Source organism: Fulmarus glacialis, unplaced genomic scaffold (genome assembly GCF_000690835.1).
Source record: "Fulmarus glacialis isolate BGI_N327 unplaced genomic scaffold, ASM69083v1 scaffold16264, whole genome shotgun sequence".
In the NCBI taxonomy this organism is placed as follows: domain Eukaryota; kingdom Metazoa; phylum Chordata; class Aves; order Procellariiformes; family Procellariidae; genus Fulmarus; species Fulmarus glacialis.
The window spans coordinates 585-21,782 of record NW_009207551.1 but is presented as its reverse complement, the minus strand read 5'-3'; the positions used below and the strand labels follow the sequence as shown (position 1 = coordinate 21,782).

At 35.7% G+C, this 21,198-nt stretch overlaps 1 protein-coding gene across 1 annotated transcript in view; it reads right to left on the bottom strand.

The window, feature by feature from the left end:
* The window catches only part of OPA1 (optic atrophy 1 (autosomal dominant)), a gene marked incomplete at its 5' end in the record, with an annotated part of 36,745 nt that extends 15,815 nt beyond the window's left edge, over positions 1-20,930 (bottom strand). The window contains 21 exons of the mRNA XM_009576166.1: positions 2,758-2,868; positions 4,188-4,281; positions 5,603-5,719; positions 7,060-7,200; positions 8,377-8,456; positions 9,087-9,195; positions 9,814-9,966; positions 10,496-10,661; positions 13,511-13,587; positions 14,173-14,237; positions 14,852-14,967; positions 15,731-15,803; positions 15,895-15,967; positions 16,479-16,609; positions 17,126-17,225; positions 17,378-17,449; positions 17,780-17,854; positions 18,274-18,354; positions 18,685-18,798; positions 19,735-19,821; positions 20,826-20,930. Coding sequence (XP_009574461.1) covers positions 2,758-2,868; positions 4,188-4,281; positions 5,603-5,719; positions 7,060-7,200; positions 8,377-8,456; positions 9,087-9,195; positions 9,814-9,966; positions 10,496-10,661; positions 13,511-13,587; positions 14,173-14,237; positions 14,852-14,967; positions 15,731-15,803; positions 15,895-15,967; positions 16,479-16,609; positions 17,126-17,225; positions 17,378-17,449; positions 17,780-17,854; positions 18,274-18,354; positions 18,685-18,798; positions 19,735-19,821; positions 20,826-20,930 — 2,140 coding nt within the window. The remainder of the gene's footprint in view (positions 1-2,757; positions 2,869-4,187; positions 4,282-5,602; positions 5,720-7,059; positions 7,201-8,376; positions 8,457-9,086; positions 9,196-9,813; positions 9,967-10,495; positions 10,662-13,510; positions 13,588-14,172; positions 14,238-14,851; positions 14,968-15,730; positions 15,804-15,894; positions 15,968-16,478; positions 16,610-17,125; positions 17,226-17,377; positions 17,450-17,779; positions 17,855-18,273; positions 18,355-18,684; positions 18,799-19,734; positions 19,822-20,825) is intronic.
* Positions 20,931-21,198: the final 268 nt, after the last annotated feature.

The following is a 21,198-nucleotide window of genomic DNA, read 5'->3' as shown; positions in this document are numbered from 1 at the left end:
GGCCTAAAGGTCATCAAGGAACATTCACATATAGGGTTAAAATATCATTCAAGGCTGTAGAACGCAGATAACAAAACCTGCTCAAATAAGTTTTGAGTCTTATATGAGCTCTCATTGCGAGACTGGGTCACCCATGTCAGAAAAAGTTTGGCATTAACCAGTATCCTGAACAAACAATAAAACACTTCCAGTGCTTCAGCATTAAAAGACTGATGTAACAGAAGTGAGACAGCGTTGCTGTATCATCAGCATCAAGAGGAAGCGTCCCAACCTCAGGTATATAAATAATTTAGATTTGCAAGTACAGTTTCCAATCAGCAATTGAATCCCAGCCTCATATTTACAAATTTAGACTGGAAATTAAAAGACCGTTTGTAACCATCAGAGGAATGACATCCTGTAACATGTTTTCAGTATGAATAGTGAGCCCCAACAAGTTAACTGATTTAAAGATGGAGCTCAAGATATGTGAAGGAGCTGGGTTATATAAACACAGCTGCCTGGAACAGAAAGAGACTGGACTTCATGATTCAGGAGATCCCTTCCATTCCATTCCTAATTAAAATACAAATACTTTACAAATGTGTGTTGTGGGAGTCAGGATTTTCTTTCCTTAAGCAGAGTCCTGATTATCACTAAATGCTGTAAGAAGGAAATTACTTGTGTAGCCACCTGAGAGTTCAATGCTCTATGCTATCAAAGTCTGTCTGAGGAGTATAAAAAAACCTGCACCACAGAAAAGCACTCTATTCACTAAGGGAAAGGCAAAGAAATCCCTTTTTCCTGTCATTTGCCCATAAAAATTATAACCACTTAGCAATAAAAGCATGCAGAAACATGCTGAGAGAACATGTAGAGAGAACATTGCTGATTTGACTACAGAGCTAAGCAGTGGTAGTTTTAAAATCTTCCCATCGGTACAATAAAACAGAACATGTCATCATACCTCATTTTGCCCTGAACGACTATTATTTCCTTAGAAAAATGTGTGTGGGATCTGTGACCTCCTGAATCTAAAGAAATACAGTGCAGTGACGGTGTTTTAGCTACATAATAATTTATGAAATGCATAGCACAAACTTGAAGCATATATACTAATACACAGATACCTAGGATTATAAACACACAGGCAGGCTGCTCTTACAGGCCTAGTCTCAGTTTACAAAATAATGAGCCCAGCTGTTACTGCTTTGAAATGGGAGGTGAGAAGCAAAATTGACAATGCAGAAATTCCAAGTTGATTTCAGTGCAAAACAAAGATGGATTAACTTAAAAATTATGTATTTTCTAGTGCTCCTTCACTTTGTCTTGAAACACTGAATATTTAAGGATAAATCAAAATCACCAACTTTCACTCTATGCCAGTATTTGCTCAGGAAAAAAAAAACATCCAGCAAGAAAGCAAGCGGCACTGGTCACTAATAAAAGGTGATAACTTCCTCATTAAATATCTGTGTCCCACTATGCAGGTTACCACTAGTTTTACTTCAACATACATATGGAGAGAGGAAAAAGCCTTATTTTGTAAAACACATTCCACCCACTCTAAAAGAATGGCTACATGAAGGTTGATACAGGGTTTCAAAAGCAACACAGGATGTTTGGAGAGAATTATGAACCTATAATAAAATATAGTCACACCAGCCGTTTCAGAGACCAGTCAAAAAAACCAGACAATTTGCCCTAGATTCACTAAAACTCCCACTCACAATTTCGAAATATTATAGCAACACTTTCTAAAGGACAACAAATACCATAACTGACTGGGATTTTAATAACAATACTTCCATAATAAGATAACACTTCCAATGTAACCAAACCAGCACTATCAAAAATAAATCATTAGATTTTGAGTTTATTGTAAGCAAAACATTTGTTTTATATAACATTTTGGATGTAAAAAATGGAAGACACAATTCAAACGTAGGAAACACTAACAGCAATTGAAGGCTCCTCTGTCCCACTGAACCCTGGATATCAGAACATTGCTAAATAAAAGAAGAAACACTGACCACAGCATTCATTTATTCTGAATTAAATATCCAAAGTCATATTTTAAGAGAAAATTAGTTGCTACATCAAACACAAAATAAGGTATAAGAGGAAAGGTCACCTGTGATCTCAAGACGCAGATATTTGTATATCTACATGAACTTTATTTATCACAAGCTTTTTTTCTTTTCCCTTTTGCACAGCATTGGGTTTTTTCCCCCTGCCAGTCAGCTTATTAAGTACAACATATCAGATCTTCATGTCTGACAGGTTTTGTTTCTGTATACACAGCCTAAAAAGAGCTGGCCAGTAAGTCACGGGCATTTCCAGCTAATCTCTATTTAAAAGTCAGTATTACCTGTGGGAAGGCTACATATTTCACATAATAATTAAAGAAAGATGGGATCAAAACCTCCTTACACAGTCAAGACTGAATCACCCAGAGAGAGGTCTCTGAGGTGTGGACTAACCATGTTGTACTAGAAAAACAAGAACTTCCCTTTACAATGTTACTCTGTTTTAAGTACATTTTTCAATATATTGATGCAATATATTTATATCAGTGAATTTACATCTAGTGTAAATTATGTTGTTTTATCACACTATACTACCCATGTCCACCTTTGAATCAGTAAGATCTGACCGTATTTAAGAAAAATTCCATTTGTGATATTAATTTAATGAACAACCCATATTCTCAAGGTCAGTGGTCAGAACTTGCTTCATTCCAAGCTAGTTCCAAAACACTATAGAGTAGGTACTTACTGAGATCCTCTGCGAGCTGGACCCTCTTGCCAGTTAGGAGCTTCACCTTTTTTTCATTGTCCTCAGCAAAATCTTCAAGCACTTCTTTTACATTCTTCTCCAAGCGCCTTACTGTAAAACAAACAAACAAATAACAAACCAACCAAAAAAAGTGAGTAGTAACATTTTTGCACCTGTAATGACCTACGGACAAAATTTTGGGAAGGTCTGTGGGAGACGTAGTATATGTTACCAGACTAACTAATCTGGTTGGAGAAAAAGGCAAACTTCTGAACATGGAAGCCCCTTGTTTGGGCCATTAAGACAGGAAATTCTTTGAGAAAGATGCTTAAATTTCAAAGGATGTTTTCTCTCTGAATTAAATTATTATTGGATAACTTTTTTAGGAGGAGATAAAAATATTTGTAGACTGCTTTGCTGTCTCTTAAATTCAGCAGTTTCTTCTTTGAGACTGAGTGTCCAACAAATCTTTTATTGTAAACATCCTTGCCGCCTCCTTCTTAACGGTTACACTTTCGCTATCACCATCACCCTCATCAAATGAATCAAGGCCAAGTCAATTCAAGGTGAAAGATGGAAAAAGTAGTTAATGATGACAGCAGAGTGTAGTATTGAAGGATTGATGGCACACAGAGGGGTGTTGCTGTATATAAAAGGCTAAGAGGAATCAGAAGCTCTTTAAAGCAGTATTATGTCCATCTTAACACTCATATCCTTGCCCTTCATACTTAGAGGGAATACCTCCTAATGAAACTTCTTAATTTTGAGCCCAGCAGTTGTCAATGAGGTAGGTGGTTTGAAGAGACAGGACCTAGCTTTCTATATTTAGGGGCAATTTCTTCTCCATGGAGAGTAACTTGCATCACATAACAAGGTTCAAATTTGCACCTTCTTCAAGAAGCAGGTTAAAAAGTATTTTACAGATCAAAGATCGTTATTAGTAGTTGTATCACGGCACTAGCAGATTGCTACATAAATGATGCTTTATAAGGGAGTTGCTGTTGTATAAGCTTGTCTAGATATTACATGGTACATTTTGCATGGCTTTAAAAAAATCCATTAGAATTGATTTTTTATATCAAACCTTTTAAAATTAAAATCTACAGCCAGATCGACCTGAGAAAAAAAGAATATAGTCACTATTTATTAAAATGCTTTCTGCTTGGAAAAAGATATTGACAACTGGCATCACGTAAAATGAAAATATTTTAAATTGGAGAGTGTCTTAATTATGTGACACTAAATCATTTAAACATTACACTAAATCATTTAATGTAAATAGAATGTCAAATTCTATTTACTCTACATCTTTTAATTACCTAACAGGACACAAAAATTAGCCAGCCATGCTAAGCATGAAAGGAACACATAGCTAGAGGAACACTAGAAAATTTTTTGTTTCAAACACCTCGATTCACTAAGAGCCTTACCTTCAGTGTTAGTAAGCTGCTGCCTCAGCGTATTTGCTGTAATTGCCAGCATTCGCTGTATTCGCCAGAAGAGGACAATATCATTACATTCGAGCTGAAACAAGGGAAGTTGTAATGTCAGACCTCTGGTGTCCAGTGAACATCCTACACTTACAAGAACCTCTTGACACTTTTAGCGGCAACTGTAAACCCATGTATACATATCCTGATCTTGCACAAAAATCCCACAGAATAACTGCTGTAAGGAACAAGGAAACACACCAAAAATACTTCTCAAAAACTGCGTCAGCCCTATTTAATACACTGCATCCCCTTTACATCTACTATTTTCAACAGAAAGAGCCATATCAAGGGATATCACGGAAAAAACAATTTGCACACACTGTATGCAGGCTGGTGAGTATAACCTAATGCTCGCTGAACCACCACACTTGTTCATAGCAAACACATTGAAAGACAACAGCTGAATTCCATATTGTGACTCCCTGTCTGACAAATGCTTCTGAAGACCGTGTTGGGCCAAGGACTATATTTGTTAACAACTGAAGAGACAGTTTCTACACCTGCAAGGATGGCAGGAGGCAGCACTAACTTCACATTAGGACACTTTAAAAAGACAGTAATAGGAACAGGAAGTTAGATGTCATGGAGAGGCAGCTCTCCATTCTATGATGTCATTCTCTCTTATCTCTTACAGGCAAAGGTATTTCTGCAGTAGTAAAGATTTCTGGCTTCATGGGGATAATTTTTTCTCATTAAAAAGAAAAAGAAAACTCCATAGAAAGTGAGGAGCTCTACCTTTCCAGTAATTTCTTTTTGATTTAAAATATAATGGTAAGAAAACTGTGTATTCTTTTCTTTGTGGAACTTAATGCAAACTGTCACTTGTTGCACAAGCTTGGGTTTACAAAACTAGAAAGTCATTTAAAAGATCTGTTTGTAAGCCTGATAGTTTTTTTTTTTTGTGTGTGTTGATCACATGTGGTTCCAAGCATTAACTCTAAACACTTATTTATCATACTTTTCCCATAAAAATCCCTTACTTAATGTTTTCTGAATTTTTTGTATCAGTGAGGTAAATAAGTATCAATGGGAAAGTGGGAGAAATGGATACCAACAAGATATTGATAGCTGTACGATACTGCTTTTAACAGTGTATTTTCAATACACAGTGATAAGTAACAGATGTTTAGGTTGTGGCTGATACTTAGTGGTCATTTTATATAATTACCACCAAGATGGCATTTTATCAATTACAAGCCTCATGTAAAACATATCCAAGATCACCAGCTCTCTCAAGATAAAAGATATAAAAGAAAGGTTAGGCTAGTTTAAAGTATTTGTAGAAATTTTTTTTTCAACTGAGATGGAAACATTAAGGCAAAACACCAGTGTATATTTGTTCTTCAATTTACCTCTGAGTCCACAAAATGCCTCTGATAATAATAGAAGCCTCTTCGACATAGATTGCAGTGGTTCAAAGCAGTCTTCAGGAAATACCTTCTATAAATTTGGTGCCATGTGTCTTTAATCTAGGAAAACAGTACTTAAATTTGACTAAATAAATACACACACTCACTATTGTGCATAGTTTAATGATTGCATTTAATCTTAAAATATAACTCCAAATTCCACTATTGCTGTCATGTAATATATTTTTAAATATTTCTCAGCAGTTTGTCTGCAACTGGGATATGATTAATGTGTTAGTTACATTTGGCAAACATTACAGGTGATTGTCAATTTTAAAATCTACTCTTCCATGCTTGTAACATAACTGAATGCTTAAAAATATTATCTGCAGCCAAAATACATTTAAATTATATACTACAAAACAGGACAAATTGTTCTGCTCTTGGCATGATGCAATCTTCACATTAATACTGAGAACACATTTATCAATTAAACCAGATTAAAGCATAAAGAAATATTTAACGGGTCTTATGTAAAGAAACATTTATAACTTTTCTTGATTAGGCTTATTTATGTTCCAGTTCTTCAAAATTAAATATGTATATAGATATGGCTTTTCAAAAAAAACATAAAATAAAAATAAGAAAATCAGTTGCTTAGCTAGAAAGGAGACTGAATTTGCACTCAGTCTGCTCATGTAGAGGATGTGGATCACTACTCTGACCTTTATAAAAAGGTAAGTGCTGTATAGGAAAGGGGCATCAGGTATTTAAATAACTCTTCTACCTTGAATAAGTACATGTATTAATGTTGAAAAGGTAGCCAAAAATACTGCAGAAAATAAATAACTGTTAATAAATAATAGATGCAGATTTCTTTAATGTTTGAATTCTCATTTATTTAAAATCTTACATTTAATTAGATAAAAGGTCTAATTATGATTAAGAGCATTACACTGCAATGAGATAAATCATGTTCCAGAACATTTTAAACTACAATACATTCCTCCAGGGCACTCTAAAAAACCCCTGCTTTTTTTTCCACAAAATTTCCCTCTCTTCAATGTACCTATGAACTCCAAACTGCACATACAACCACATCGAAAGCTTAGGAATGCACAATATGTTCTTATCTTATCTTGCTCACAAAGGCCTTGATTCCACTATGTAACATCTGAACAATAATTGTAAACATGCCTTGTCATAATGCAGGTGAGAAAATCTGCTCAGCAGATTTTGATTTCAATCTAAATTGACAGATTCCAAAGCGTTGTACTGCATTTGTCTGACAGCCAACAGAAGTGTGTGAATTGCGTGCAAGCACTCATTTAGTAATTCATTTGGAAACATCTGGATTACAAATTCAGTATTTAGATGGAGTCTTCTGTATGCTATCTAGAAAGAACATTCAAATGTTCACAGAGGGCTTCCATATGTTTTGTTACAATTCTGCAACTTACCAGACATGGGTCCACTGTTATTCCTCTTGCTTCAAGATTCTTTCTGACAGTCGTCACTTCATCATTTGCCAGATAAGCTGCATGTTCTTCATCGCATTTGATTAATTTCTCAAGTTCATTTTTTGTTTCGTTACGAACATTCTAGGATAAGAACGATTAGTTAGAATTAATTATTATAGACTCAGAGATCATCAGCACCTCTTCAATAAAGTCTACCTGCTTAATAAGCCAGAACAAAAAATACCTTTGACACTATTAACCACTACATTTAAGTGACTCAAAAGGGTATTTGAGCAAAGACATCTCAAATACAGTATTTTTAAATGGATAATTCACTGTCAATTTTTCATATTTTTTTCTTTTCATTATGCTCAGAAATGCAGAAGAGGAAGAGAAGGGTGGGAAAAAAAATAAAAATCATAAGCGTTAGCCTCCTTTCCCCTCCATGAACATCTGCTAGCGGGGTTCACATTCACATAACACCTGTGACACTGATGAGAATTGTAATTTTTGCCTAACAGCTAGCAAGAACTCTTCATGGATTCATAACTTTAAGTTGCTGTTCATTAAATTCAAATAAGATAGGTTGAAGTCACTGCCTTTCTCCCATACCTGGCTGCACACAGTTGACTGTAAAACTCCTTCCTCTGAAACAATTACTTTCTACTGTATTCTTTTAAACTCTGCTTACTTCTTTAAAGTGTGATTCAGTTTGAGAAATATCTAGAAAAAGTAACATAAAAAGCCCATCATCTCTGGGCACTGAAAGGAAGGTGCTATTTAAATTCAAAAGAAATTTCCAAAAGCTACGAGGAAATGAGGAGAGGTTACGATGAAAACAGTCAAGCAGAAGATACAACCTGTGACTAGAATGCTAGTGATAATGCTATCACATACTAATTAAATCCCAATGGAGCATGATAGTGACTTCTGCTTGAAAGGCATGCTTGGAAAGTATAGAATAGAATAGCCCCTGTTTCCACCCTGTTTTGATCCAATTTCTTTCTATTACAACAACTTTAATATTCAGGTCAATGGCATAATAGTAAAGATGTAATTCAGCTGAAGAATGGAAAAGAGTTTATAAACCACTATGTATCTGCAATATGAAAAAAATATATGAAATTCTCTGTGGTGTAATATTTAAAACAATGCATAGTAAAAGTAATTGTAAAGTATTTAAAAGTAATTTTTTTTTGTAGTCATCTAAATAGTGTGAAGAGGGTTGGTATTTTTGAAAATTAACCGAGTAATAATCAAAGTTTTCTAAAGGTAGTGAAAACTACAAATTCTTTATTTTTTTTTCTTTCCTTTTACCTGTTCCTTGGTGCGGCCTATCCAGTATAACCACCTTTTTTTCCAGTCTGGACCCACCATATCTTCAATAACAGATTCAGCTAAAAAAGGAAACATGATGTTAAGTGTCACTCAAAATATATGTAACCAGCCAAATTTATAATTCTAAAATTAGGTACAAGATCAAGAATGGACATTTTATGCCTAAGAACATAGGATATGCCATACCAAGTCAAGTCAGATGTCTTTTACTTAAAGCAACAGTTGATGTCTTTTACTAAAATTTAAAAGCAACTGTGAACCAGTAGATACTTCAAGGAAGTATATAAAAAACATAGCGTCCCTCCACTGAGACAGCCCTCTAGGTTCCAAGTCAGGCATTTAAAAATCTTGTTGCAACTTGCATCAAAATTAATCATGCTTGATAACCATAAATGGACCAACTACTTTCCCTGAATTTATCCTACTCTTCTACCCGTGTGTCTGTACCATTTTTTGACCCTACAGATCTCTATTACTTATCTTTCAGATGCCTCACTGCAAGAGCAAGAGCACTAGCTTTTGAGGTTGTATTTTGCTACACATTTCTATCAATATGGGTACCATCTTAAACTGTCACCACTGTCTCAGTTGTGTTGATAGAAAAGCTTGCACTGCAGTGAAGTGAACTAGATCCGGAAATTGGCCCAGATTAAAAAGCACACAAGAGTGGAATACATCACGCAACTCACTGTCTTTGAGACGACTTTGGAGCGTCTCTTCCATAAAATGAATAGCTGCATCCCACTGCTGTTTATCAGATATTGATCGATCTTCTAAGGCATTGTGCTGGATCACTCGCTGCAATACAGAACATCATTTTAGCATACAATAAATAATTTATTCAGGATTTAGTTAAAAAAAAAGATTTCTGACATTCTCTTCATTCTTTGATGTCTATAAAAACAGGATTTATTGGGCACACAAGATTTATTCAAGAGGCACCTTTCCAAAGCACTGCCAAAAATATTTTCTTGTGCCTTTAATTTGACTCTCTTCTATAGCCTAGCATAAATAATGTAAAAAATACAGCAAACAATATGAAATGCCTCTGGATTACAGCATCTATAAAGATGGTAATGAAATGCTGTTATTTTATGTGGCTATACTTAACAGAACAAATGAGCTGATGCTAAACAATTCTCACAAGGCAGCCAGTAGGTTATGGAGGACTTTTTCCTGAACCAACCAAAAAAAATTTTTTTAGATGTTATTTAGGGCAATAATTAACAAAAGGTAGTAATAAAATGAATTGAGAAACACTGAATTAAAACATTATTTAGAAAAGGAAAGATAGACACATCTCCCTATCATTTTATGATTACATTAAAAGAATGCAAAAATACTGAATATGCAACTTCAGTAAAAAGATTTCAACAGCACTTAGTCAACAATGCAAAAAAACCCACTACATTGTACCAGGCTATCCTCTGCTCTTTCATTCCATTTATGTCGTTTAATACTTTCTTCTTTGACAGCTTGTTTCAGTTTATCAAAGATATCATCATGCTCTTTTCCTTTTTGTTCTGTCATGAAACGGGAAAATTCTTCTTGCAAAGTTTCCCATGCCACCTAGAAAGTTAGCAAACAATACCTACTGAAATGGACCATTATATAATGCACCAGCTGGTAAAGGAACATTTATGACAATTCTTGCAAGTATGAAAATTTGCATACTTTCTGAAAATAACGTACAAGCGTAAGAGTAATTGATTTTTCCTTTGCTGCCTTATCCATTACTAACAAAGTCAACACTAAATTTTGTTTCGCTATGTTGTAGCAAGTGGAATTCTGTTAAACTTGCACAAATCTATTAAATATGAATATACCTAGCTTGAAGGGTTTGTTTAACCTTTTAAAGGGAGGGGTTTTTTGGTCTTTAATACAGAAAATTCACCAGAAGAGCAAAATACAATGTTCCTGCTGTATATGCTTCTCAACATCAAGATCTTGCCAGCCTTTTCTGACATGTAAGCTGGTTAGAAGAACTGTAATCAGCCCTTCATACCACCACCCTACTTCTCTGGAGCTATGCTTTCATTTCAACAGGCTTTGCACTTTTTTTTTTTTTTTAAATTTTTAAAAATAACTAAATTCTCACCTCTACTGCTTTATTAGGCAGTTGCTTGTCAGTCCACTGCTTCAGTTTGATGTCCACAGTGGTGTTAAATGTCCCTGAGTTCATGGTCTGTGCTGCTGGAAGGTAGATATTCTCAATCACATGAGTAGATACCCTCTCCCATAAAGTTTTCTGAAGAATCTCCTCCCTAAAATAGAAAGTTGTAACACATATGATGGCTTTCAATACAAAAGCGTCTAACAAATATGCATTCAATTTGTTAGAAACACTGAGAAAACAAGGCTACAGAACACAGGATATGCTCCTTAACATCAGGACACAGCTTCAACCAAATTCCGCTTGGAACTAAGGACACAAATACACAATGTTTTCAGCTGCAAAGACAGCTTCAGAGGTTGGCCTCTACGACTCTTACGGCTGCCACTGATCTGCACAACAGTTCCTTGCAGCCTTTAATTATACCAGTATAACCATGCAGAGCTGTGTGTGCATATGCATGACAGGTGGGGGAACGACAAGGGGGCAGGATGTAAAGCACTGAAATGATGTGACTAAAAATTCCACACTCCCAGAAAAGCATGTGGGTTTTGTTTCTGTAGTATTCTGATTTGTTTGTTGGAACATGCTGTAGTTTTCCATCTGGGATTTTCATTGATTGTTCCCAGATTTGATAAACAATGAAGCAAGTTGAGAAGTCCAACCTTTTACCAAAATGTATATTGACACTCATTTATAAACACGCCTCATGTCACTACAAAACTAAGCACCACTTTCCTATTTATGATGCGTTTCAAGAAGTAACAATGGAAACAATTTAACTTTAACCTTTTTAAGACAATAAACTTACTCAGGAAACTTTGCAGCTGCAGTGAGACAACTCAGCTGAGCCAGTGTAACATGCAGCCAGTACCCACAGAGGCAGTCATGCTCCTTCTGCTCCTGCCAGTCTCCAGTACAGGTTGTGGGTTTCTTCAGGCTAATTTTATGCTAGCTCAGCATGCTAAATCAGCTTACCAACAAGTCATATGAATGCCAGATTTCGTAGAATGGTGAGAGCTAAGAGCCAAAGAATAAAAACTGCCTTTTTTTGGTGGTACAAGACTATCAGGTTCACTCAAGCCCTTTTCTTCCAAATAGGCTGAAGTTCAGGACACAAGCCTCACCCCTGATAATGTCCCTGTTCTAACTAGGCCATCTGTGGAAAAAGACTGAAGAACTTCTCATAAATATCACTCCTTCCCCCGTTTCAACAATGGCATAATTGAAAATTTCTCTTTTGTGTTTAAAGCATCCTTCTTTGAAATTTAAAAATCTTGAAGCTGTCCTTCTGACATACCAATATAAATGGGGATCAAAGCCACTAGTTTTTCATTGTTGGAACAGATCTTTGGCATATTTAGGGTAGTAAAAGTATTTATACAAAATTAAAAGGAACTCAAGCATTTAAATGTTGAAAGAATTCACCATAAATAAAAATTAATATTGCCACCAGTAAAAAAATGTTTTCCTTAAAAAGCTTTGCTCAAAATAGGATGATTTGGATAGCGTTCAAACAAAGACCAATTACTGATCATTCTTCATCACCATTAAAAGAACTGGGGATGTGGCAAATTAATTTCACTTATAGGGTGTGCTGGAAACAGTCTGTTATGGATTTTACCACTTACAAATGCACTGTAGGAGAAGGGCAGTCCTCCGATTAAGAACAAATGCAATCTCATTCTTTCTTTACTGACGTGTCAATAAAAATACACTTTTGCCTTGCTTAATTCAATCAAACTTAATTGGAAGGAATGGAAATTTTAACAGGATAGAAACTTTGCATTCATCAAATGCACTGCTGTTTTTAAGCTGCATATAATGGCTAACAGAAGCATTTTTTCATGACTTAGGTTTCCAGTTCTACTTTATAGCTTATTAAGTGTTAGAAAACTAGAATCACCACTACATTTCAACTTTTAAAAGAAATGCACAGAAATATTGATGTTATGCACCCACCCAATCCACAACATAAAATGAAGCAGACCAGACATGGGCCAGGGTACTTCAGCATCTATTACACAGCGAACAGCAGCAAACACCAAAATGGCAAACGTGCACTACATTTAGACTAGAACATAACTTCAGACTAATACACAGCCTACAGCACTTTCTCTGAACACATCCACATGCCCAGAATTATTCTAATGTCATTAAGAGTCAGATATTTCATCTTGGTTTTTAATCTATGACCAAGTAACAGTTCAATTCAGGTCGCTGAAGGCAAATGCATTAAAGAAATCTTTTTTTCATGGTTCTCAGTTGTGGTACAGGCTGTCATCAAAGTAATCCTTTACATTGGCTATTTTCCTCTCAGCCTGCATCTACAGCGGCTTTACTATGCAGTGATGCTACACTGTTAAAACACTTAGGCTAAGCTCTCTCCCTCACACCTACGTCTGCCTTACAAAGAAGAAGGGCAACGTAGTACGGTGCTACTCGGTTGAGGCTACCAAGGAGATCCACATGTAAGATGAAATTCTCAAACATCCAGTCAGCTCTTTTTACAGCCAGGAATTACATAATCTTTAAACTTCCAAATCTCTGATTCACAGATACACAAAACTTCTTTTTTTCCAAGGTCATATATATTATTTTGATATGCACAATGATAATCCCCATCAAGTTAAGAGGAATTACTGATTCATACTTCAAATGAACACCTGAGAACATCTTTATTATGACTGTTCCTTTTCATTTTTGAGGAATACCTGTTGTTCCTTATACTGTATAAAACCAGAACAAAACACTAACTGACGTCATATAATTTTTGTTGAGGGATTATACAAGTAATCTGCTGATTCAGAATAATAAACATAGACTACTTCCACAGGGTCAAAGGACATAATAATACATTGTCCTAAGAAAAACAGTTCCTTATTTATATTTGAGAATTCTTTTTACTAAAACTCTCTGTATTTTAAAGGTAAACTACTGCTAGTTTAAAAAAAAAAAAAAAAAAAAAAAAGGAAAAAAATAAAGAAAAAATTACCATACCAGTGCTTTGGTGTGACCTGAGTCAAGCTTATGACTTCATCAAGAATCTCATTCTTTGCTTTTTCAAACAGTTCATTCTATGCAAAAGAAAAAATAGGAAATAATAAGATTTTAAGTATAGTTTGATCATGTTTCCTTTAAGCCTAAAATGATACCTTCTGGCCATGTTCTGGACAATGTATGTGCTTGTCATAAGCTACCCTGGTTTACCACACATCTTCCCACCATCTCTTGCATGCCTCTGGCCAGGCATGGCATTTGAATATTCAGGATCTCTATAAAAGAATTAGAGAATGGGATCATAATTGTTTTGTTACTCTGTCTGAAAGACCAGGGAATGTAAATTCTCTTTGCAGTTCTGTCATGATCACAAAGAAACACTGACCTGTTCCTGTGGGCAAATTAGGTCAGTTAACTGTATACTAGAAGAGTGAAGGACTTGTTAAGCCTTGAAATATCACAATTTTGAAGCACGCTATTTCATAAAACAAAGAGCTCAGTATTTCCTTCCCCTAGAATAATTTACAGTCCTCACATTTTAAAATGTCAGTACTTTATGTTAACTTTAAGAAACCTTCACAAATGAGATTAAATGGCATAAATTTTAATCCATAATCTTCAACACTTTGTAGCACACAAATTAAAGCAGTAGTGTAATTTACCCTGTCAAGCTCTCGCAACCGGGGGTAATTGTTCTTCCATTCAGTCTCAAGATTGAAACGTGTGGCTGCAAAAATCAGAAACAAGGCCTCAATTTTTTTAATTGTCTATACTCACTTCATGACTATCTTAAAAGTTTAGCAGCTCCTAAAATTGCCACAAATCTTGCTTATGACAAACCCTCCAAGAACGTTAATGGCCTTTGCAAATGAGCAAAGTTTTTTGCTGTCTATGCTTAGATACTATGTCTGCGAATTGCAGGTTTCATGTATTGAAAAAATGTAGTGGAAAGAGAGCCATTCAACTTTCAGCCCTGTACAAGTCAGTCCTGCCCTGCTGATCCGATGGTATCTTTATACAGGAAGCCATTTTAAGCAACATCTGAATCCAATGGAAGAATTGTGTTTTGCCCATAAAAAAACCTGAATTTTTTTCTTCATACTTATTTACTCCTTCGGCTTTTAGAGCAAGTTGGTCCTTCATACCATGAATTATTTTTTTATGTGTTTTTGTAAAGATTAATTGGGGCAATTACCAATTCACGAGAAACGGTGATCATATAAAACATATAAAACGCAAATGCCCAAGCATGCTGGCAAAACAGTGTTATATGTATGTGGAAGAACTAACTATTTAACACAGCAAGTTGCTATTTCACTTGTTTTTTGAAAAGATGTTTACCTTTAAAAGCATCTGCTTGCTGCTCCACAGACTCTCTCACCATTTTCCAAAAGCAATCTGACACAGCAAGACTCAAGTTCTTTGTTGTTACCTGGTGTGCCTTCAGCATACATGTCCTGTAAAGAAAGGCAGCTAGAGGAAATTCTTCTATGCATACCCATGCTTTCTGGCCTCCATTTTCTCCTCACAAGCGTAAAGCTTTGCTTTTTATAGTAGAGAATAACATGTCAATGTGCACCTAACCCAAATTCCAGTCTCTTCCTCCAAAATATTCAATGCAGACAATCACCAAAGCAAGGGGAAAAAAACAAACAACCCAAAAAACGCCCACCACGAATAAATTTTTGTTCTAGAGGATGCAGTGCAGGTACTGCAGTCCCAAAGACCATGCAGCTTAGTTTCCTGAGAAATTCAAGCCGGTGAAATCAAAACTCTGCTCAATGAACTTCCAGCAGAACACACAAGCTAACCCTTTGAATACCACATTATTGTCACACCAAGATGACTGATATTTAGAGGCACTACAACTCATATTTGGGCTGGATTCACTCCTCCCAGCTCTATCAAGCGCCTAGACATAGGCTGGGAACTTAGTTCTTCTAGAGCCAATGGAGAGATACAGAAACCTCTGAAGAGAGGCTCAGAACTGCAGTGGAATCAATTGCTGCCTGAAGATGCCTGCCTCTCTCCATTGACTTACAGCAAGCATTAGGAAACCAGGCTAACTTGGTCACGTCAACAAGCTACCTAATTTAAGCAGATTAAATCTCAAATAGTGTTTCCACACTGCAATCCTTATTTTAAGTTCAACAAGAAAAACTGATGGTAGCATTTACCAATACAGGCTCATTTTAGTAAAAGGAATAAATAGCAACATACTTTAAGAGCTTTGAATTTTGAAAAAATTCCTCTTCATATTCTTTAATAGATTCAATGCTTTCACTGCTGTTTCCTGGAGAAAGAAGAGAGTGCTGCAACAGTTCCATTTAGACAGTTTTCTCTGCTATCAAGGAGAAAATAAGCAGAGCCAGAGCTCTCTTTACCTTTTCCAGTAACGACTGCAAAATAACCCAAAGCCTTCATTGGGAAGAGTTTGCCTTCAATTATTTGCTGGATCTGTGAAAATAAAGAATTAAAAAAACATGGTTAACTTTGCACAGAGACATTCTTTCCTTCAGCGCAGTTTTAAAGCCAGATCTAGTTGTATCTATGCATAGACTACTATAAGAAGCAGTTTGTCATGGGACTATAAGTTCTACTAATATTTAAAAGAAAAAAAAAATATAAAGGCATAAAACAAATAAGGCATAACACAGCAAAACACAAAATAATGTGAAAAAGCCTTCTCAGGAAATTGAACTTGCTCAGGTCACCTGCATGAAAGGAATCAGTATTACAGCAAGCTGTAGCCAAGCTGTCACTGATGTCATACAGCTGATCACTAAAAACAAAGCCTGAGAGAGATTAAAATGACGATGACCCCCAAAAAATCATACTGCTTACAGAAATAAGCACTCAAAACCATCTAGAACAGGTAGGTGAGGTCCAATATTTCTGACAGCGTCTCAAGTATTTTTCCATATGTGACTTTAGCCATCACAATACAAGAAAAATAGTTTCAACTCACCCTGCTTGGGCTAGCCACGTTTTTCTCAGCAAGATCAACTTTGGTCAACACAAAAATTGTCCTTTTTCCTTGGGGATCCATTTGGCTGACTAAGTCTGTGACAATACTGCGTTCTGCATCCACTGATCCATCTAAAATAAACAAAAACAAAGTTATATTTTAGGAACAATGTAATCTAACATGCAGTACTGAAGATATAGTAGGCATCAAATAAATTTCATGTTACAACTTAAAACCAGTAAAATTACACCTATATTCAATTTTTAGGTACACATAGTGAAAATTTGCTTTATTCCCAGTATCATAAAAAAAATTAGTTTGTTGTAGTTGTGTAAGTTTTAAACAAGTACCAGCTTGCTCAAAATATTAAACTCTGCTATTGTCTGTTGCCTCCAAAAACACTTTAAGAAATCTTGAATTTTATTTTAATGATAAAAAACTCTTATCAAAAAGTTGCTTTTTGCCATGGATACCAAAGATGCCTTAATTTATAAACAGACATTCCACAGCATGCTGTTTTGCACACTATACAAATTACCACAAATGGAAAAAAACATATGATAGGAGAGTCCCCAGAGTCGCATAAGAATCAGAATTAAAAAACAAAAAAATCCTGCCAGTTGGATAATCATCTAAACTCTTATTACCTTGAATACAAAGGATGATGGCATTAGGATTCTGCATGTAGGCCTTACTGATGCTAAAGATAGTTTCCTTCGTATCTGGAGCCATACCTGATGTCACAGTCTTTAATACGTATATGGAGATATATATTTAAAGGAAAAAAGAAAACAGAAAGATGTAAAGTAAAAAAACAACAGTTAATATTCTCATCAGTAACACTACCTCACTTACATGTCTTAAATATTTTTTTTTTTATTTATTTATTGCATACTTACACTAATTACTCCAGGTAAATCAACCAATACCATTCTCTGCAAACCAGGACCTTTCACACTTAAGGAGATGGTCTGTGAAGTAAAATTGAAATTACAGGTTTATACACACACCTACTTTGTATGTAATTACATACACAAACACACGTATATAAAATTATATAAACACATATTTACACACACATATGCTTTAAACCAACAACAGCCTGTAATTTTAAATAGGAAGTCCAATTTTATGTGCGTGTAATTGTGATATAAAACTGATTTTAATAGTCCAAATACACTTTTATAGTGCAAAATATTAAGTATACACAAACTGGATTCACCACAGTCTCCTATTTGAAGAATACTTACAAAAGATATACATGTACAGATATTTGCCACTAAGTATTTGACAAGTCTTACCTCAGTGCTAACAGTGCACCCTTCCTTCACACTACTTCTCATTCTGATTTCTATTTCATTTCTCAAAGCTGCAAGCTGTTTTGAGAAAAGCAAAGTATCAAATATAAAACTCCTTATAACTGTGATAGAAGAAAAATCACCAACATAACTAGAATAAGTTTACTTAGGGATTAAGATCTCTGTTTATAAATACTAACTGTCTCAAATGCATATTGAATAACTAAGTCTGGTAAATGGAGAGCTAAATGACAGATTACTCACAGACCCCTCCATACTCCAAAAAACGTCTTGGCACAAGAGCGCCTCCTACATTTTACCCACTTCAGTGCCAGCCAAAAACCATACTAAGAGATACTTTAATAACTAATATAATGACTTGCCCCACTAAACATATTTCACGCTAATTAAACAGGGGCTAACAGACCACAAAGACACAAAAATTTTCAGAGAATTAATAAAGTCACATTAACTTCCAATCACTTCTTTATACTTACATCCTCTTCCTTGGTCAGATCAAACTCCCGAGAGCTGTCTTTGAATAAAGCCACATGGTGGGGACCTTCACTAAGAGTTACCTAAATGGTAAAAGCCCTGTATGAGAAAGTATGGTAAATCTAACACAGAGAAACATGAGAAGTACATACTATACGTATACTTCCCACTGCAGACATACAACTATATATAATGCTTATTTAGCACAGGACTACTTATAGTAGGAACTACTACTACTCTGATAGCATATATGGATCATATACAGGCCTGCAGAAGTTTTGTCATTGACTGCAAAAACTCACTCGCTTAGAGGCCATTTTATAAACGAATGTTCACATATACTTCAATCAATGGCATAATCAGACGGAGAACAATACAACAAATGCTGATTCAGAGATTATGATGTTTCTTACCTTAACAGGAGAACGTGTCATCATCTCCCCAGATCCTCGAGGGAATATGCGGGCTTGGGCGATCATTTCTAACACACTGGTTTTTCCTGCACTTTGATCTCCAACCACCACCACCTTAAGTGAAAGTTTAAACAGCCATTGGCTTTAAGCAGGACATTGGGCTTCAGGAGGACATTTTGGAAGTTTAAACAAAAGCTGACTAAAAAGACGTTAATCTGTATCAACACTGGCTGTATTATGTTTGACAATAAATGCATTGGTTTAAATATGGAATCCTTGAATTAATGATAACTTTTAGTCATGCAAAAAAATTGACTTGTGCTTAAGACAGCACAGTCCACAAAGCACCCTACGGGCCTAACCTGCCAGGTCACCTAATGAAGAGAGGAAGGGCTTGCTGTTCTCGTGGCAGGCAGTTCTTTTCTCCTTTTATTCTTCTCGCCTTTTACAAAATCCTTTCAGCAGGCGAAACGCCTGGTAGATGCTGCTTCTGCCTGGAGAAGGCTGAATTCTGATGTAATTGCTGTCACTTTCCCATCTTACTGGCTTCCTATAGAAACCACCAGTGCTACAGGTGGTTGTGCAAGCAGGAAGCATTCCTGGCTCTCCCCTACACCAGCAGACAGGCTAGCCAAACCCCTTCTCATGCTCCCCCCTCCAACAGCAGCACTACCGTGGGGAGTTAGCTGGGGCACCTTACCTTCTCAGTGCTGCTGGTGCACACCGGGAAACAACAGTCATTTTACACTGCTGAGAAGGCTGGGGTGCCCTCACTGAAACCATTTAAAACGAAAGCCTGAGCACAGCAGCAATATCTGGATCTAGACAGGGTTTTATCTACGAGCCAAGACAGACTTAACACAGTTACATTGGTTATTCTCAAAATTCTCTTGTTGCATTTAAAATGGAGAAAATCTTGAGTAAAAACCCTGAAGTTACAAGAAAATAGCCTAGCACTAGCTCTGGATTATTCTGGAATATAACTAAACGTTCTCTTCCATTGTAAGACTGGTGTTTCAGTAAAAAGCCTTGAATTCTTTATCTACTTACTCTAGGCAGGTGATCCTGAGTGTTATAACTGGCATCATAATCAGACAGGATGTCAAGTACTTCAGAATACATATCAATTAAGGATTTCTTAAAAAAAAAAAAAAAAAAGTACAGAGAGAAAACACAGCCAATTAGCAGAGCAAAGCTTGGGTTTCAGACTGCTTCATCTGTATATTCTGTAAACTTAATCTGTACAAATGTTTTTATTCTCTCCTGATGGTTTGAAACCTAAACTATCTATACTGCAGTACAGATCTCTGTTTTATGAAGTACAATACCAAGTAAAGTCATCCCTTGACTTCTGTGGATGGAAATACTATAGCTGCAGATGCATCTTGCTGAAAGACGAAAATGGGAGCTCTTACGTACAGCATAAGAGAACAACAGTGCTCAGACTTCACAGTTTCCAAGTTAAGAAGCTGAATTAAGTTTCTTCCATTAAACATCTAGACCTACATTTTCAGCTTGATGAACGGAAAGCATTAAGAAGGGTACAGAGCTATGAACCTCATTCTGTAAAAATAAGAACTACTTATCTTCCAGTTCCCAGAGGAAAGAGGAAGATCCATACTGGTCAGCAAGTGATGCAGAGAGAGGCAGAAAACGTCTGTTTTTAGAATGCTCAGGATGTTGGCAGACAAAAGCAAAAGCATACTTAGTTCAACCTCTGTGGATTTATACAGGGCCGTTAAAAGATGTTTTCTGACCCCGTAACTATATTCCTACCAAACTCAGTAAGACCCATGACAAAGCACAGAAGTATCAGATTGTGTGTCTAAGAAGAGTTGGAAGCATTTTTATTAGCAAATACAGTGAAGCTACATCAAAAAATCCAATCCACATTTCCCACTTACTTATGTAAGTTATTTAGTTAGACCTGGTAACCCCTTTGTGCTCTTCAACTGAAGCCATTTTCAAAAGTTATATAGTTAAAAAAAAAAAGATGTATAAAAGCCTTAACATGTCAAAAAATTTGCATAGATATAACAAATGTTAAAATTCATCTATGAATTAACAAATACAATTTAGAATAGCATAATGGAAAATATGGCATAATTATATTTCTATGCTGATTTGTAACACATAAGTACCTTTAACTTCCTCTGATGAATTCCCTTGTCATCTCTTTGCAGTACCAATTTTCTTAATTCTTTGTTCTCCTTCTCTAATCGCTCAAGCATTCTTTGGTATTTGAGCTATAAAACAGTGGTACAAATATACTCTTGAAATTATGGAAATAGTACACTCACATGAGCAAAGTTTTACCAATGAAAAATATATTATTCTTCAGGCAACTCTTTCAAAAATATAGAAACCTTTGTAACCACTACAGTTTATTAAAATGCAAGGCCATCAAGAGAAGACACTTAAAATTCTTTTTTTTGGCAACACATCTTTGCTTCAAAAATTTTAGTAAGTCCACAATGTTCAAACTTGGGGATACATAAATCAATTTTTAAGCAT